The 18,617-nt window shown below is 36.6% G+C and overlaps 1 protein-coding gene across 4 annotated transcripts in view; it reads left to right on the top strand.

Moving 5' to 3' along the window:
- The window catches only part of LOC126811658 (tachykinin-like peptides receptor 99D), a 54,460-nt gene extending 37,930 nt beyond the window's left edge, over positions 1–16,530 (top strand). For 3 of the 4 annotated variants that reach the window (XM_050537465.2, XM_050537468.2, XM_050537467.2), the window contains exons 4-6: positions 11,807–11,957; positions 13,949–14,145; positions 14,925–16,530. In XM_050537465.2, the coding sequence (XP_050393422.1) occupies positions 11,807–11,957; positions 13,949–14,145; positions 14,925–15,159 (583 nt within the window). In that variant the 3' untranslated portion in view covers positions 15,160–16,530. Of the gene's footprint in view, positions 1–11,806; positions 11,958–13,948; positions 14,146–14,646 lie in introns of all 4 variants that reach the window. The other variant, XM_050537469.2, reaches the window with a different exon arrangement.
- The last annotated feature ends 2,087 nt before the right edge of the window (positions 16,531–18,617 follow it).

Genomic DNA, 18,617 nt, shown 5'->3' with positions numbered 1-18,617 from the left:
AGCTCTGCCATTGAAAATTGTTTTTTTTATGCTAGCATTATTGCCCAAGGTCTCTTTTGTCACTGGTGCAGAAAAGGGGCCCTGGTTAGCAACGGGTGGTACGATAAACTTCGTTGTGCACGTAAAAGAAACCTTGATGGTAGGAGAAAACGCCACACTGCGTGATGTATACTCGGCTTCATTATAAACCTGTTAGAGCAAACAAATTGGACGTTAAACCCAATTTCATTTCATTTCAGTCTTTCGTATTAAATAGAAAACTGCCTATGATTGTAACCATGGTAATTGTATAATGAATTCAATGTTACGTGTATTTATTTTCATAATATTTTGATTTTGAACTTTTTCCTGGATGATTTATTTAACTCAGCGATTACCAGGTTTTCTGAAAATGTATACAGTCAAAATAATGAATGATTCATTGATGTAAGTAAAACACTTACAACTCACTTATGCAAACAAAACTTTGTATAAATTATTTCTTGTTCATAATTACTCTTGCATGAGTTCACAACAGCTGCAACGGCCGTTACTGTAGTTAAAGGTTACTAGAGAATATTGCACTATACACACGCTCTGGAATTCTTAAATAATCAGAATATATCGAAAGGGAATTTAAAAATAATAATGAATAGTTCAAAAGTTGTATCATGTAAAACTTGCCAAAAAGTTCAATTACGCGCTACTTGTTTCTAAACAATAATTAATGTATACATGACTATAGTCAATGGCGCACCTCCCCACCCCCCGCAAATACAATACACAACGAGCACACTTTGATTTGTTTTTATACGCCCACCTTGAACACTGAAAAATCTTGTTTAAGGTCATGAGACGAAGAAGCCAATTGATTTTCAACTATTTTCGATAATAACTCCCGTAACTATAGCCCTTGACATCTATAAAAATCTTGTAGAAGCTCTTGAGGCCAAAGTTAATATCTTATGCACAGTGTTTAAGGTCATGAGACAAAGAATCCTATTTATTTTCAATGATTTAAGGCTCTTGATCACTTCGATAAATATTTTGGACGCTCTAGAGGCTGAAACTGTATTTCATTCATTCATTCACTCTAGAGGCTAAGACAAACAAATTATAATGTTTTTGATAAATACTTTATCTGTTATTAATCGTAGTCAGATATTCAGGTGCTGTAAATGTTCTCATTACTGACAAAAGAAAACATATGCGACAGCATTTGTTGACTGCCCAGAAGACTTAGCTGCTGTGGCTGTATGTTTCGTTGCCTGGCAACCTATCTTCTCATTTTGAGCGAAGTCTATATCATTGCAGGCCCGGGACTGTAGAGAGTAGTGGGCGCTTCCGGCTAGCCCCCCGGGTCCTCTCACTTGATTTGATATTTGTTGTTTATTGCTGGCAATATCTGTGTAGTTCGTCTTGTCTGCAGGTTTGCCTTGTCGGGTTTGTTTAAGTGAACTGCGTCCCTCTTGCTCTTGCTGTTCAAATGTACATCTGTTGTGTCTTTGAACTGTTTCGGCAAGAAAACAACCTTTTCTATGGATGCAGTAGAGCAAAGATGCCGCCCCAATGCGCTCTATCCCTCAGGTACGCAAGTGATTATATTGTTTAAACTATGTAATAAATAATGTGTGTGGCAATCAGGATATGTAAAAATGAAAATAAAATGAAATAAGGTTTAACGTCCTGCTTTACTGCAAAGACTCACATAATGAAGACGAACATATGCGATACAGCGTGCTATGAGGGACATTTTGTACTGGCAGTGGCACTACGGCATATATCGAATTCAAGCTGTCAGGTGTTGTTTTACCGTGGAACACCAACGGTTTTGCTTCCCATCCGAACGACTAGGCATTGTCCTTGTTAGGGGGTATGTAACGATGGAGCACAAACAGATACGGATTTCTATTGAAGACAGGCAATAAAGGCGCAATATTGACTCTAAAAACGTAACGAGAATTTAATTTGACACGAGAAAAGGAAGACATACAATAATATTATATTTGGCACTGTCAGACTTTTTAGCACCTTTTTTTCTATTTCTTGTTTCTTAATTTAAATCATATTAAATGCACACGTGTAGGTCTTCTGTGAATGTAGTCTACTCGTCATCCATATTTAATATATAGACGGCAAAAAGCCTCGGAGATAGTGACATAACGTAAATATATGAGTTTATGTAAGGAATAATAATAACAACTACAGCTTTTCTCCAGAACCAAGAAGCAAAGTTTATAAGCACTGTTTTTTGTAAGATGTAAACCAACAGCATTGCTTAGAAAGTAGTAATCATAAATTATTTATAATATGCGTTTTCTTGGCTCCACGTATAATTATCTGTTCCAATAGACAGTCAAAATATACTTTAAATCAGCGTAGGTTTGTGTAAATATTGTATATGTTATCGTGTGTTTGTGATCTTTAAATGTCTGTTTCTGTGTTAATAAATGGTCTTGAATATGTATCGTAGATATAAATATATATTTAATCCTGATTGCTTAGAGGACTTCCGATATGGGATTTTAAGTATATAGATTATATCAAAATAACACCAGGCATTTGATTGCACATTTGATTGAGTGAGTGTGTCAGTGGTCGGTGCTGTAAAATCTTTTTTTTTATAATCGACATTGCATCTTTTATGTGCCATAAATGTACATGTATATATTTTCAACTTGTTTTTATATTATTAATGTATAAATTTCTATTTCTTTTTCTATCTTATTAATGTATATATAAGAAAGCTCATTTAACAACCCTTTTTCCGGTTGAGTTTAAATTTATACACAGTGTTTAAGGTCACGAGATGCAGAAGCCTATTGATTTTCAACGATTTCCGATAATTAATGCCAGAGTTGTGGCCCTTGGTCGCTTTGAAATATCTTGTGGACAATCTAGAGGCTAAAGTTAATATCCGATTGACTTTAAATTTATACGCAATGTTTAAGGTTATGAGACGAAGAAAACTAATGCTTTTCAACTATTTTCGATATTTACTGCCGGAGTTATAGCCTTGATCACTTTGAAATATCTTGTGAACACTCTAGAGGCGAAAGTTAATATCCGATTGACTTTAAATTCATACGCACTGTTTAAGATCATGAGACGAAGAAGCCTGATGATTTTTGATAATTACTGCCGGAGTTATAGCCCTTGACCTCTTTGAAAAATCTTGTAGAAGCTCTTGAGGCTAAAGTTAACATCTGATTGACTTTATACTTATACACGATGTTTCGGGGCATGAAACGCAGACTCCTATTCAATTTCAAAGTTAAGGCCCTTGATCACTTTAAAAAATCTTGTGGACGCTCTAGATGCTAAAAATCCATTTCATTCATTCATTCACTCTAGAGGCTAAAGCTAATATAAATTGAGTAAACAATAAAGTGGGGGATCCTTCGGAACTATATCTTCTCGTTAATGCCATCCGGTGCGAATGTTCTTAAAGTGCGAATCCATTTGAATTCACTGGCTTTTCTAATAGCATCATTTTTTCCCCATTATCTCTGTCGGTCTTAAAAAGCTCTATAATTTTAATCATAACATTTCTACTCGTACGTCATTTCAAATTGAACTGTATTGCGACCGGTGTCTAATGTCTGCATGGTGTTCGTTTATTCTTTTTGAAAAGGCGCGTTTGCTTTCTCCTAGGTATTGGTTTTTTTTACTAAAGGAGCACCTAGGTAGACTATATTTCTACTCAAACAATTATAACCAGTGCGACAAGAACATTTCTTACCAGTTTTAACACTAATAAAGTAGTGGTCTAATTTATTACAAATATCACAGTCTTTCTTAAAGATGGGTTCCCAGAAAAGTATTTATCGGGTGATTTCCAATAAAAGTATGGCAATTTTGGTATATATGGAAAGTAGAGATATCCAATCTTACTAGAAAAATACTGGATTCCCCGAAAAACACTCACTGAGCGTATAGAGGACAAAAATGTAAGGGTTCCCCTAATCAACAGCCCGACGATTAAGAATGTCTGCACGCGTAATGTCAAAGGTCACACGCGAACATTGAGCGCTTGATGTACAAGTTGATAAACGTTATGAAGAGTTAGACGTACAACAATTTCTGAGATAAAAATGACAGAAAAAGACGCGGGTAGTGGATAATCCGAGAATTTAATTAGGATTCGATATTTGTAATAAATAGTAAGCGATTAAAGACAACATCGTCTTATGTATGCAATGAATTCTCCTCTGATTTCCAAGACGTGACGTAAACATGACCTGTTTTGATCGAATTTTAATAGCAGGGCATTCCTTCGCAATTACAATGTTTGAGAAGGATTTGAAGCATAATTATGACAAATTAATTAGTTTGAATATGTTTTTAGTCCATATATACCATTAAATCATCCAGTTTGTACGCGGGAACCCATCTTTAATACAATTTTCGAATAAATTTTGGACTTAACTCCGCTCGTTTGCGGTTCCTCAGTGGGTATATAAGTCTCGCTTTCATGAGACAAACAATCAAAACAAATTATAATGCTTTCTGATAATTACTTCATCGGTCATTACTCGTAATCATATTTTCATGTATAGAATAAAGCACGAGACTGAGTTTATGCTGGGGAAAGAAAGACTGGAGAAAATAAACCGAGAAAAAGAAACACCGAGGCTGGCAGGCTTCCCCAACCGAAGTCAGGGACTTTATCTTGCTTATAAACCGTCTATGCTTAAATGTACGTAAACTGAGAATATCCCCTAATATCAGTAAGAAAAACTTCCTACCCTGGAAGAATAAACCGTAACAGGTTTAAAGAAAAACTTTCAGAAGAATAACCCCAAATTTTCCAGTATATATTTTAAAGCCGGCCACCACTTTCAGGCCGCAAGTTATTCCGGACATAGAATATACCCTAAAGATCAAAGAGATTTACAGTTATAGGTTTATAATGTGTTGTAAATGTTCTCATAACTGACAAAGGAAAAATATGCGACAACACTGGTTGAATTCCCGGGCGACTTAGCTGCTATGGGCGCATGTTTCGTTGCCTGACAACCTTATCTTTAAATAAAGTATTGATTATTATATATTATTATTATTATTATTATTATTTTGACGTCAGAAAACACGTGCCGTCATGATCAACGTGTTTATCCAGGCACTTGACAGGCGGGGTTGGTGTGGGGGGTCTGCACCCCCATTTGCTTCGGCAGAGCATATTCATCGAAATCACGTTGAGTCAACAAACGTGCGAAGCGTTGCCGCCGATTTGGTCCCACTCAACTCTATTCTTATAAATGTAGACACATTAGCACAAATATTGTCTTAGGCTTAGGGCCCCCGAGAAATGGCCGTTCTAGCTATTATAGTTCAACAAAAGATAAATTATTTTATTCCGAGCAATGTTTATAAGTGCTTTACACGATATAGGTTAATAGTCTTGGTTGTCAAATACCATTGCTAGGATAATAAAAAAAGTCTCAAATATTCATTTTAAAGTTAAATTATAAAATATCTCGGTCATCCGCCAATGGTCTGGCGATTTGATTAAGTGCTTGTCTTGTTAATATATATCTAAATATGTCATAAAGAAGTCAAAAAGAAGACCTGAAATAGGCAGATTTATCTCATACACAATGCATCTTTACATCAAAGATACATTATGCGAGATTAGATAAAGAGCTGACAGTTCCCCCTATAATAGTTAAAAAATAAATAATATAAAGGCAATTTGCTGAAAATTTCAGTCAAATTGATCCACTCTGAACCGAGATTTTAGCGATTGAATTTTCGGCCTAGCCTAGATCGATCATCATTACTGAAGTCGGTACGATAAAAAACATAGTCTCGATTATCCATTTCATGATTAAATCACGAATGAAAGTTTAGCAGCAAATCGGTTCCTAATCAAATAAATATCGCAGGCTAGCGTTGACACTGGGAGATGATTATGGTCTGGATAAGTTAATAAATGTCTTATTTATAATTTAGATAACATTTAGATAGACAGATTTAGCTCTTGCATAATGTATGTTTAAGTCGAATATTTCTACAAATAATTTGTTTATGGATATATCATAGTGTCAAACCATATTCGACGTCCACTTGACACAAACTAGGTAATTTTGGGACCAACATATGCTTCAATTTTATTTCAATAATTCGCTTGAAATAGGGGTCTTTAGCAGTGGGAGGAAACCGAAGGACCCGGAGAAAACCCACAAGGTTGGACAGGCGAGCCTACGTACAACCGTGGAATCGAAACCACGCCAGTTGACCCAATGACAGACCTTATGATACAGCGGGCATGTGCTAACCATTTGGCCAACCACCCCGCCCCCTTCCCTAAGAAAACATAGATATACATTAATCATATAGCTATAATATACAATGAAAATGTTTCCATAGGTTCTGAATAAAAACAAATAATTATTTACCATAACAAGGTCATTTGATAAGAAATCGTTAAGATTAAGGGTTAAAATGTTTGATGTAGCAATTGTAATCTGTCTCATAATTCCCTGACATCATTCGTCAGGTTAAAGATCATATTTAGCTAAAATAATGTCATATTGGCAATATTTTAATTCCCATAGTGCATGTTCACCATCGGTCATTCTTTGTCTATATAATCATTACAAGCGACGGTGGTCATTTATAATTAGAGATAGAAGATAGCAGAAAACGGTCCATTATGATAGAAGCCTATCCGATGAGAATTTTTACTCCCGAGGCTAGTGGATTTTGGCAGATTGTGGGCAGATTTATAATGAACTGGTATCAGACAGTGATAAGGGTTATTAGACGTACTTGGTTTAATTGATGTTCTTTACTGACTACTTTGTCATGATCAGATTTCCTTGTTATTGGGGCATCAAATAGTTTAATACTCTACGTTGTTTTGTTCTATTTACAAATTACGTGTTCTCTCAACAATAGTACAAATAATGTACTTTACCGTCTTTCATCACTCTGTGGCGTACATTTCATTACCCCGGGCCTCTCAGACGCATTATAATTTTTAGGTGTCATTGCTCTGCCTTATACAAAAAATGTCACGCACATATAATGCATACTTTTAGTGTCTTTCGCCCACTAAGGTTGTCGCTCTATGAGTTAGATTTTATTACCGCCGGTTTTCCAACGCAAAATAATATGCTGTTTTTAGGTAGGTTGCATTTCTTGGCGCTATACGTAATTTTCATGCTACAAAATGTACTTTTAGAGTCTTTTCGTCGGCTATGGATGTTGCTCTCTGACTTAATTTGATTACTCTCGGTCCCCTGACGTTAACTAATGTGATGTTAATTCAGGTGTTATTTTTCTGTCCTGATATATAAAATTTGCATGCTAAAATTTACCTTCTTCTGCCAATACCCAGTTACAGAGAGAGAGAGAGAGAGAGAGAGAGAGAGTGTGTGTGTGTGTGTGTGTGTGTTTAACGTCCACTCGACACAGACTATAACATTTCGGGACTAACATATGATGCTATTTTATTTCAATAATTCGCTCGTGGGTAGGGTTCTTCAGCAGTGGGACTAAAACGGAGGAACGTGAGGAAACCCACGAAATTGGCCCAGTAGATTGGAAAACTTGGAATCGCCACACAGCTAGAGCGACACCGTAACGCACACGACAGGTGGTGACAAATCTAACTCGCTGACCGTTGTTCCTCAACAAAACCTGAAATCCGTCTGTCCCCCGTCTTCATGTAATACCCTGCATATTTCGTCACTAATTTCGATTGGCTACTGACAGCTTGTGACCTCTCTGATTCCTCGATAGAAATTAAGTCTCGCGCATTCCAACTAAAATGTCTATCTGTGATAATCGAGTTGAAAAGTTCAAAGTTCGTTCAAGGTCAAGGTTTCCGTGGAGGTCGCCATGTTTGATTCCAGTCTGTTCGTGTCACGGCCTCTGATTGGACATCGCTATTGTTCACTGTCTGTGGTAAAGGGAGATAACGTAGCTATAAGTTCGGGAATTGCAGACCAGTCTAGGAACATGTGTGTTCGTTGGATGCACAACCCACTTATCTGAAAAGATTGGGCTAATGTCCGTTACACAAACCCGGAACATCAATCAAAAAATGCTGTGAAGTCTGTTAACACTCTTTCAGACCTAGTGTAGAATTCTGTTTTAATCATCAATTCTAGCCATTTCTTGAACCATTGACATATAAAAATATCACGTACTTAGATGCTGACATAACACCTCTAATAAACGAACAGTATATTTAAAGTGCTTTATATTTTTATCAGATTGAGTACCTCAAATTCAATACTTACTTAGTCTAATAAATGTTATGGTGTTCACACGCTTTGCAAACTGGGTCGTGATAATGGCCAATAAGTATGACATAAGCGGGTTTTTTTGTCAATGATTTAACAGATTGAGAAGCTCAAACAAATTTAATTTAAATCTTACCTCCCGGATTCTTTCTCTAGATTTGATATATCCGTTTATTGTGTGAAGCGCGTGTGTACATGTATATTGTGCCACGTCAGTAGGTTTGTTTTGTGTAATTGTGTAAATGCCAAGGAAAAGTCTTCATCTTTCTTATATTGTCGACAACAGAAATGCAATATGGTTTAACGTGCTACTGTTCTGTTCAGACTGCGCTACTGAAGACGGGCATGCGCCATATAGTGTGCTATGAGGAAAAGTTTGCCCGGACAGCAATACTACGGCCTACTCGTATATCGAATTCCAACTGTCACGGCTTTCATTCCTGCACCACTGACAAAGGGGGACCACACCCGAAATCCCGATGAACTTTCACGATCGGGATCGAACACAGGACCTCCAACCTAACGCGCCAACGTCGTACGCACTGAGCCACCGCGTAAGCTGGCCATAAAACTTCATTTCATTTGTCCGTCCGACGGGCTCTAAATGGGAACCGCGCTTTAAAAAATCGACTCAGTTGGATAGAACACAGCTTTACCCCGCTTCAGTTAATTTTAGTAGTTTCCGTGAGTGTGTCCCCCGCAGTGTTTCGTTAGATTATTTCTAATCCCACTTAAAACTGCTGGACTGGCTGGTGATTCTCGTCCTAACTTTTGACTTGTCAACAATCTTGTTAACATCTGCTCCCTCACAGCGTAACAAATCAGTCGGGATTCACAAGAGCTCTAAATGTGTGAACGTATAGAAGTGTATAATGACATTGCGGCCATTACTTCAGGAATGCGACAAATCAGTAGACAAATAGAGTTCAAAGTTGATGATTTCCATTTAAAGACCTCTCTTTTATTTCCTTTCTTAACTGGTTTCTTAATAAACCCCACTATATACCAAATCATGATGTACAAACAAACCGCCGACTATTGGGCAAATATAACAGTAAAAATGTCAATAAATGAGTAAAAAAATTAGCGATAACACGAATTGATTATAATTAGGAATTCCAAGGTTATGGTAGTTCAAATATGTCATATTACACCGATTCCGTCTTGATTGGGATTTTATTGATCGAGATCAAATGTTTAATATAGACTAGCGCCTTCAAATACATAGATCAATTCTTTTTTCCTTTGCTGTAACATCGCATATACAATAGTTTTCAAGACTTCGAATAGTCCACCCGAGGACAAAGAAACTATGACATCCATTAATAGTTATATGACACATCTATTTGTAACATAATGCATGTATACAATATACAATAGTTTTCAAACCTTCATCATATAGTCCACCTTGGGTGTGGGGTAGCGGTGCGGTACTACCGAAATACAGAGACTACGCAATATCCATTATGTTTATGGCAGATCCATATTTCTCTTGCTGTGACATAATATATATACAATAGTTTTCAAAACTATATGGAAGACCAAACAGCTCTTTATTCAGTGTTCTTAGTTCTTCATTCATATTCCTTTATTCTTATTTTTTCATTTGTTGTCGTATTTCGGCATTTGTACACCAAAATTAACATCTGTAACTTAAAATCTATATTTGTTTTACAAATCCGACTGTATTTTTGTTTAACTTAATTGTATTTTAATATAAAGATAACATTTATTTTAGAAAATCAAAATATTAGCCTATATTTACATCTCATCGGAAAAATACAACGAAAAAGAAATCTCGAACAACAAATACAAATCTCCAAATACAAATCTTGCAAAACATTTCTCCAAAAACATTTCTCCAAAAACATTTCTCGAAATTCATGGAACCGGAACATTATGACGACATGAGTGTAAATCAACCTGGCTTATAATATGTCACCATACAATAATGTCCGCTACTCTAGTAAAACCACAGGCATAGTATGGCTAATCCGGTCGAAATTGAAAGTAGTCTATTTTCAGAAATTAAGTTTTGTCTGATAGCGACATATTTCTTTCCTCAAACGAATGGGGACTTTATCTCTTCTAAATCACGTAATCATGAACGCTCCAGGGAAAAAGTAACACATTGAAAGAGGGATAAAAAAATACTTTCCGGTCATGCATTACACGATAACCCGTATTTTAACTTTTAAATACCCCCACCCCTGGTACTAACTTAATAGTATTTAGCGTCATCCAACTGTAATAGCCTTTTTGAGCTATGCAAATTTAAATGTGCCAGAATCTAATGAAATGGAATTTCTTTTCATTGATATTCTGTGTGATATCTGGAATGTCGTAGTATGGTCCGTATTTTGACATTTCAGACTACACCAACCCCCTCCCCATCACCTAATAGAGTTTAGTACCGTGAAATATTTCAAATTATTTTCTGGCACGTTTATATTTACATACCTTGATAAAAGATCAGTTTCACTAGACTTTATTAAATGAGGGGATGGGCAGTATTCAAAGTCCAAAAAACGATCTTAATAAGAAATTCTCGATATCTATTCATATACTGCTGGAAAGCATGTTTATTTCTTGCTACAAAATGTAATTATTTTCTGGCACATTTGTATTTACATACCTTAAAAAAAAATTGGATGGCACTAACATATATTAAATGAGTAGTGAGTGGAGGTAGTTAACGTCAAAATACGGGCCATATCACGAAATCATTAAATAGATCCAAATACATTTTCAAAATTGTAAAAAAAATTCTGATATATTCATATTTACGTACCTTGTTAAAGCAGATATAATTTGAATCGTCTGAACTAATTATTGGGTGGGGGGGGGCGGTATTTAAAAGTCAAATTCCTGTTGTCGTGTAAGGCTTCACCGGAAAGTATTTGTCTATCACTCTTTGAGTATTAGCTATTTTACTGGCACATTCATGATTACATGATTTAGAAGAGATAAAGTCCTCTTTCGTTTGTCCAAAGAAATATGTCGCTATCAAAAAATAACCTCATTACTAAAACGGACTACTTTTATTTTATTTTATTTAATGCTACATCAGATTAACCAATACATATATAGCAGTCACGGTCATCGAGCGATGTTTCTTATTGTATATATGCTTGCTTCATTATTAGCTATTTTGAACTTTTATAGCAAAAACGGTCAGCTCTTTATTTAAATTTTACATAATGCTCCGACTAGGCTAATGAAGACGGACATACGCCATGCAGTGTGCTATGGGGGGGGGGGGGGTAGGACAAAACTGCGACGCTACGGCCTACTCTTATATCAAATTCCAACTGTCAAGGGCTCTTTTACCTACACAGGACTCGGTTTTAGGTTCCGAATGACTATACGTTGTGCCGTGGCAGGTCCTCCATCACTCATAATTTACAAGTGGGATATCCACGACGGAAAATCGAGACGAACTTTTTCGTCCAATACCGGGATCGAACACGGACCCCCAGGTTAGCGAACCAACGTCTTACTCACTTAGCCACCATGGATCCCCTTTCATAATGTATCTTTAGTAAAGGTTATTACAATTTCATACATTTCAGATATAACATACTTCTGATCATCTTCAACTATTTCTTGCCCATGTTGACGCTAGCTGGCACGTATGCTAGGATCGGATGGGAACTATGGGGAAGTCAAGTTATTGGTGAAACTGTACCAATGCAAGCTGAAAGAGTCAAAAGTAAAAGAAAGGTTGGTTATGTTTGTACAAATACAACGTTTCGTTCCTTTTATATTCCATGTTTGTATAGTTTAATTTTACCAGAATATGTATTGCATTCGTTGCGTCGCGTACAGCCAATGAAAACACCAATGTTATGCTAGGTTCGCACTGTCGTGCGATGCGTTACGATTGGATTGCCCCAAGATCTGGTACGTGAAGATACGTTTCGATACGATCAACACGATTGACACGACTGCTCTCAATATATACTTTTAAAAAATGTACGGGATATTCAGAAACAATACAAAACTGCGGAAAGGCACTGCTGTTTTTATTAGAGGTAACCGGTGTATGTTAATAACAGACCAATTGCCTACACATGAACATAAGCAGTTCATATGGGCGGCTTATCTGACGGCCGCATTTCACTCGCAAAGAGATACACTGTCAAAAGTGAAAATGGAAGTTTTTGATTTTAGTCTTAATAATGAGTAATTGCTCCACCAATCCTCAGACATTCACCAATTCGTCGTTGCATGGTTCTAATTAACCGTCCAGGGCCAATTCTTGCAGTGTTGTCGGTTGCCGTTGCCGTCGACAAACACGTCTCCCGATCAAATTAAACGTAACACACTAAAGCAAAGATACGCTAAACAGTAAATCTTATGCAATAACCGATAGGAGAGCAAACATGGATAGGATAAACCAGCAAGTGGCAGTTTTCATCAACCCTTCCTTGAAGTGTCAAATTTGACAATGAACCCCTCCCACCTGTATGGTGCTATTGCGTGTCGCATGTGCAAATCAGGGGTTCTCTTGGGGCGATAAGTTCTTCATCTGTGCACATACTCTCAAAGCATGTCAAGTGCCCATGACTGTTTATCATATCACAACCTGCATAAGTATTTGAATTTCAGTCTCCCCTACTTTGTTTTGAAGAGTATATGATAAGACCTGATAGGATCACCAACATTACTCCATGATTAAAACCACGATTTCAATCGTAGCGCGAATCGTGGTAGTGGGAACCTAGCATTAGTCTACGGTGTTAATGGTGTAATAATATCTTTCTGTTAGAGTGTAAAGATGACGAAGGAAATCATTAAAATCTAATCGATTGAAATAGAATGGTGCGAAATCGGCTTTAAACGGATTCGTGGAAACCAGGAAAGTCTTAAAGAAACCTTGCAAGTTAATTAACAAAAGTTCTAAGTTTAACCCACATTGATATACTATGTATATAGTTACATTCCCTATTCATTTAAAAATATTAACAAATTAACAAAAAATTACTTGAGATTTCATCTGGCTTATTTTAAAGTTTTATGAGCAAGTAAAAAAAAACCAAACACACCCCAATTTCTTTAACTTCATTAAGTCCTGTCCAACACGCATTATATCCATAATTTTTTAAAAAAAAATATACCACATTAAATCCGCCAAATTCCAGCAACTTCAAAGCCCAAACTTTTGTTGCATTCATAACAGTGATATATGATATGCACAAAGGATCCATGATGGCTCAGTGGAGGTCCCTCGGTCGATCCCTGCTTTGGCCGAGAAAGTTCATCGGGAATTTTCCGGCGTGGTGAAGGACAACGTATAGTCGTTCGGATGGGACGAAAAACCGAGGTCCTGTGTACATATTGGTGTGCACGTAAAAGACCCCTTGACAGTTGGAATTCAATACCACACACTAGCACAGTAGCCAACCCTTTCGTTTGATAAACAACGAATGATATAGCTAAAACATAAGTGACGTCAGGATAAATTGAGGGGTTTAAATGATTGCGATACAAAATTAAGAATCGAATAAAATGTGGTTTATGTCCTACTGTTCTACTCATATATCGAGTTCAAACTGCCAAGGGTTCATGTACGTGCACGCTAATATGTACACGGGATCTCGGGTTTTCATACCATCCGAACGACTATATATACGTTGTCCCTGATACAAAATTAAGACACAGGATCTAGTAACTGTGAATGCAATACATATTGTACCTGTTTCTGATTTTAGGTAGTGAAGATGATGATAGTGGTGGTTATAATATTCGCCGTTTGTTGGTTGCCGATGCATCTGTATTTTATACTGGTCAATATCTTCCCGTCCATCGTCCACAGCAAGAACATCCAACAGATTTTCATCCTCATATTTTGGTTGGCCATGAGTAACTCTATGTATAATCCCATAATATATTGTTGGATGAATGCCAGGTATGCTATATAATTACTGATATATCTGTAGTTACCCATCTTGTCTGTGATTGTTCATATCCGTTCATCATCCTGGTGCTGTAAATGTACCCATTGATGTTCCCTTCTCTGTGATATGTTCCCTTGCTAGATGGTTAAAGGGGAAAGAAAACTTTTTTTATTGTGAAAAGTGTTTATGGTGTCCTGTGACGTTATCCTTAAAGTTATTACCTTAAAACCCATTTAACAGATATCATTAACCATCTGAACATATGAATGTGGGTGACAATATGTAAAGTCTTATCCTTGTGTTGTAAAGCTATTGCACTGCAAATAAGAGACGCACACTCTGTCCTAACCACTTTAGAACACCGATCAAAATAATCCATCACTGACAACATCGCTATAGAATGACCCTTCTAACATTTATTAAATAATGACGTCTTTTCTTTTCCCATTACTTTAATATATACTAATGATAAAAAAATTCTAAGTTCACCCGAGTCCTTTGCATAATTTCAGATTCCGCCAAGGCTTCATCAATTTTTTCAGCTGTTCTGCATATCGACAAGGCAGACGTATTGTTGGTCAAAAAGTTCTCTATTCAGCTCGTTTACAATCATATACAAATCATTACCTGTAAACTGTTCAGTTGAGTAGGCCAAATACCACATGCAGGGTTAAGCAATACCACACCACTTGATATCCTGTACCTGTATACCCGTATTCAGCATGTTTGTTATTCTTGATAAAACCAAAAGCAGAAAGTTACATTCAATCCACAATTTGGCTACTTTCAGATTCCGTCAAGGTTTTGTACGATTTTTCCGCTGTACACCCTGTCGCCAGAGTGGACGACTTGTTGGTCACGAGAGGGCGTTTTATTCCACTCGCCTGAGTAGCGCTTCAGAGAAGTATGATCGAAACGGCTCGTTAATGCAGACTCAGATGGATAGTTTGGATGATACAACATCAACCCCCAGTGTGTACAGAATGCATCCGATAAAGCAGCGGATTCGTGATGATTCTATGTGATTTAAGAGAAGATGTCTGAAGTTAAAGGATATGAGACGAGTCTATGTACCAGACAGAAAGTAAGGGGATATGAGTATTGTTGTACCAAATTTCCTAAGATCAGAAACGTTAAAGCTCTCGAGATGAATAGAAAAAACATAAAGCTTCTCCGTAGACGAAGAGTTAACCCGATGCCTTCTGTTGTAGACCAGCAAGAATCGTTTTTCTACACTGGACATCATTTTGTTACCCGGGAATAATATTTTAAAACATATGAAGACACCAATAGGGAGATTTCTTTGGAATTTAAGAACATTGCTTTGGAATTAAGAACATTTCAGTCAAGAACATAAGAACATCTGTACAAGATACATGTAGAATCAGATGGTTCTCATTGTGGATTATTTATACGTGTTTGTGAATGTTCCGGACATGGTAGGATATTTTCTTATTTGCCATCTTAAATAATATGCATTCCAATGATTTTCGCATAAAAAGGAGAATATTGAATGTTATTGACGTGGCCGTTTAAGTGTTATGGCTTTGAATAAATATATATTTATACATACATATATATATATACATGTATATTTGAATCGTGTTTTACCATGAGAAACATGATGAATTTGAAATAATGAATCTATTGGAAGAAAGATGTAAATAAAACGCTATTGTTAGTGACATAGATATATGTGTTTTGAATAAATAACATTGTGATTATAGCCCTAATATCACGTGTACAGAATCGATATATACAATGAAAATATACCATTTGGCTAGACAGTATTTCATATGGCTGTTGTGGGCGGATGGTCCTTTTCTCACCCGTGTGTAAACGGTTACGATTTAATTAAGACATACGCTATTTGTTTGCTGACATCGTTTGGGGCTGATGGTTGAAAGTCTCTGTAAATAATTATGTTGAAGTGACTGTTTTGCTCTTTAAAGAGGATAAGTATGTCTAGTGAATGTGTTATAACACTCGAGGATTCGGTTTCTCTTTGTTTTGGACATATATATTTACATTAATTTATGTTAAAGTGGTTGTTTTTTTAATGAGGATAATGATGACCCTGACATATACATTTTTTTGTGTATATTTACGTTAATTATAGACCTGGAAAAGGTTCGTTGTTATTTTTTGAATGTGTACTCAGGGGCGCCGAGAGAATTTGTATGTGCCGGAGTAGACAAAGTTTGTCCCCACCCCACCCACCTGTGCAAGGCTATTAAGACCATAGAATACCTTACAAATCATAATTTATCTAATTTTATCCCTGCGTAGCCAGAGTAGGGCATCGGGGATCAGATGGGGGTCTCTGCGGTACGAATACAGGTAACAAATAAATAGATACAAATGAGATTTATGAAACCCGGAACGATGTACTAGCTACACTTGAAGGGGGGTTGGATGGCCGGATGGTTAGCGTGTGCGCGCTGTATCGTAAGTTCTGTCATTGAGTCAACTAACGTGGTTTCAATTCCCCGGTTGTACGTGACAAGGAATATAGTCGCCTGTCCAACCTCGTGGGTTTTCTCCTGGTCGTCCAGTTTCCTCCCACTGCTAAAGACCCCTACTCGCTAGCGAGTTAATGAAATAAACCTGAACCATATGTTAGTCCCGAAATGACCTAGTTTGTGTCGAGTGGACGTTAAAACCCATCTCTTCCTCTCTCTCTCTCCTTTTTCCCTGACCTGTGTGTACTGTTACACAGTGTGAGACACCTTGATATGTAAAAGACCATAATCATCGCATGACAATATCTGTAATAAACCCTCCGCTGACCATATTATTGTTTCATTTAACAATAGTCCAGTTGCTGCCATATGTATAATGGTCAAGTTAGATAATCCGCGGATCGCTACTTACGTTTACTAAGGTTCGGTTGGCACACATCGACTGTTCTGTAGCCTATGATTATAGTGAAATAATCCATCAATGAAAGCTGATTTCATGATGTAGTATTTATACATTTTATACATAAGTTCTTTTATTAAATATCATTAACGTGTGTACAATTATACTTAATTACCTTTATATCATCAACTGAATTTACCATAAATTGGCTTAGGTTTTTGATACAAATCGAGGTGGAAGTGGACGTATAACTCTAGGAACGAACGAATGATAGAAATCAGACGGGCTTTGGTTGCTCACCAGAGAGGGATTTCTCATATGTTTAGTATTTTGATACTATTGTATATGTTATAATAAAATATTGAATCCAGACCATCTTTTATTTCTGTTAACCCAAACTATATTATAGTACTGTTTATGTGCAATATCGGGATTATCTATATACTGTTTATGTGATATACTCGGTTTGGTCTGAAAATTAAGGGACATTTGGTGAAAATTCACGGAATCTAAACAGGGCTAGCCCTAACTCTAGCCCTAACGCACAATGTCGTCGACAATCACGCGCCCTAGCCCTGTTTAGATCTCGCGACTTTGACGAATTCTGCAGTTGGCTCTAATTTTTTAGACTGTACCACACTATCAGGATTGTCCGGAATGATACGTGTAATGCAACTTTAAGATATAACCGGAAAATGAATTTTGAATTGTTTTCAAAGACAATTTGTTATTTGTACTAATGAGAATGTGTGTTATTCATATCGGATTATAAATCTATTTATACTAGACGAAGATTAATATTAACATATTTGGGAAACAGGACGATAATTGATTAAATTATTTAAAAATATATAAATATATATATATATATATAAATGTAAATTTTTATTTATTAAATGTATTGTTACATATTGTTATTTTGCGACAATGTCCATTTTTAAGCATTAGATAACGGTCGCACTGTTCTTTTCGTGTGAAGATTCATCATTTTTAAACATTATATAAAGATCGCGTTGTTCTATACATGCAAAAATTGAGTTATTGGTTTATCCAGTGTTATCGCCGGAACATTTACAAATTCTAGACCATGTAATATCAATCATAGTCACAAAAAGCCATTATCTTTAAAGCAATGTGACGAAAGAATGTGGGGAAAAAGATTTAAACAAGCTAAATGTTGCATGGGATAATTAGATTGATGGACTGTTAAAAAAAAGTTTAATTAGCTTTTAAAGAGAAAAGATGACATTTAAGGCGGCTACTCCATATAAAAAAATGTTTTGGATTAAAATAAATCACAGAACAGAAAAAAAATCTATTATCATGTCCCGCCGTTTTATGCCGGGAGTCAATGTGGCTAAGTGGGTAAGACGCTGGCTCGCTAGCCTGGAGGTTGGGTGTTCCATCCCTGCATTGGCCGAGAAAGTCCATCCAGATTTTCCGGCGTGGGACGAAAAACCGAGGTCCTGTGTACACATTGGCGTGCACGTAAAAGATCCCTTGACAGTTGGAATTCGATGTAAGAGTAGGCCATAGTGCCGCTGTTTGGGCAAAAATTCCCTCATATAACACTGCATGGCGTATACCCGTCTTCATTAGCCCAGTTCGGAGCAAAACAGTA

Source organism: Patella vulgata, chromosome 2 (assembly GCF_932274485.2).
Source record: "Patella vulgata chromosome 2, xgPatVulg1.2, whole genome shotgun sequence".
Taxonomy (NCBI): Eukaryota; Metazoa; Mollusca; class Gastropoda; family Patellidae; genus Patella; species Patella vulgata.
The sequence above is the reverse complement of the archived record's forward strand: the minus strand, read 5'-3'. Positions and strand labels throughout refer to the sequence as shown.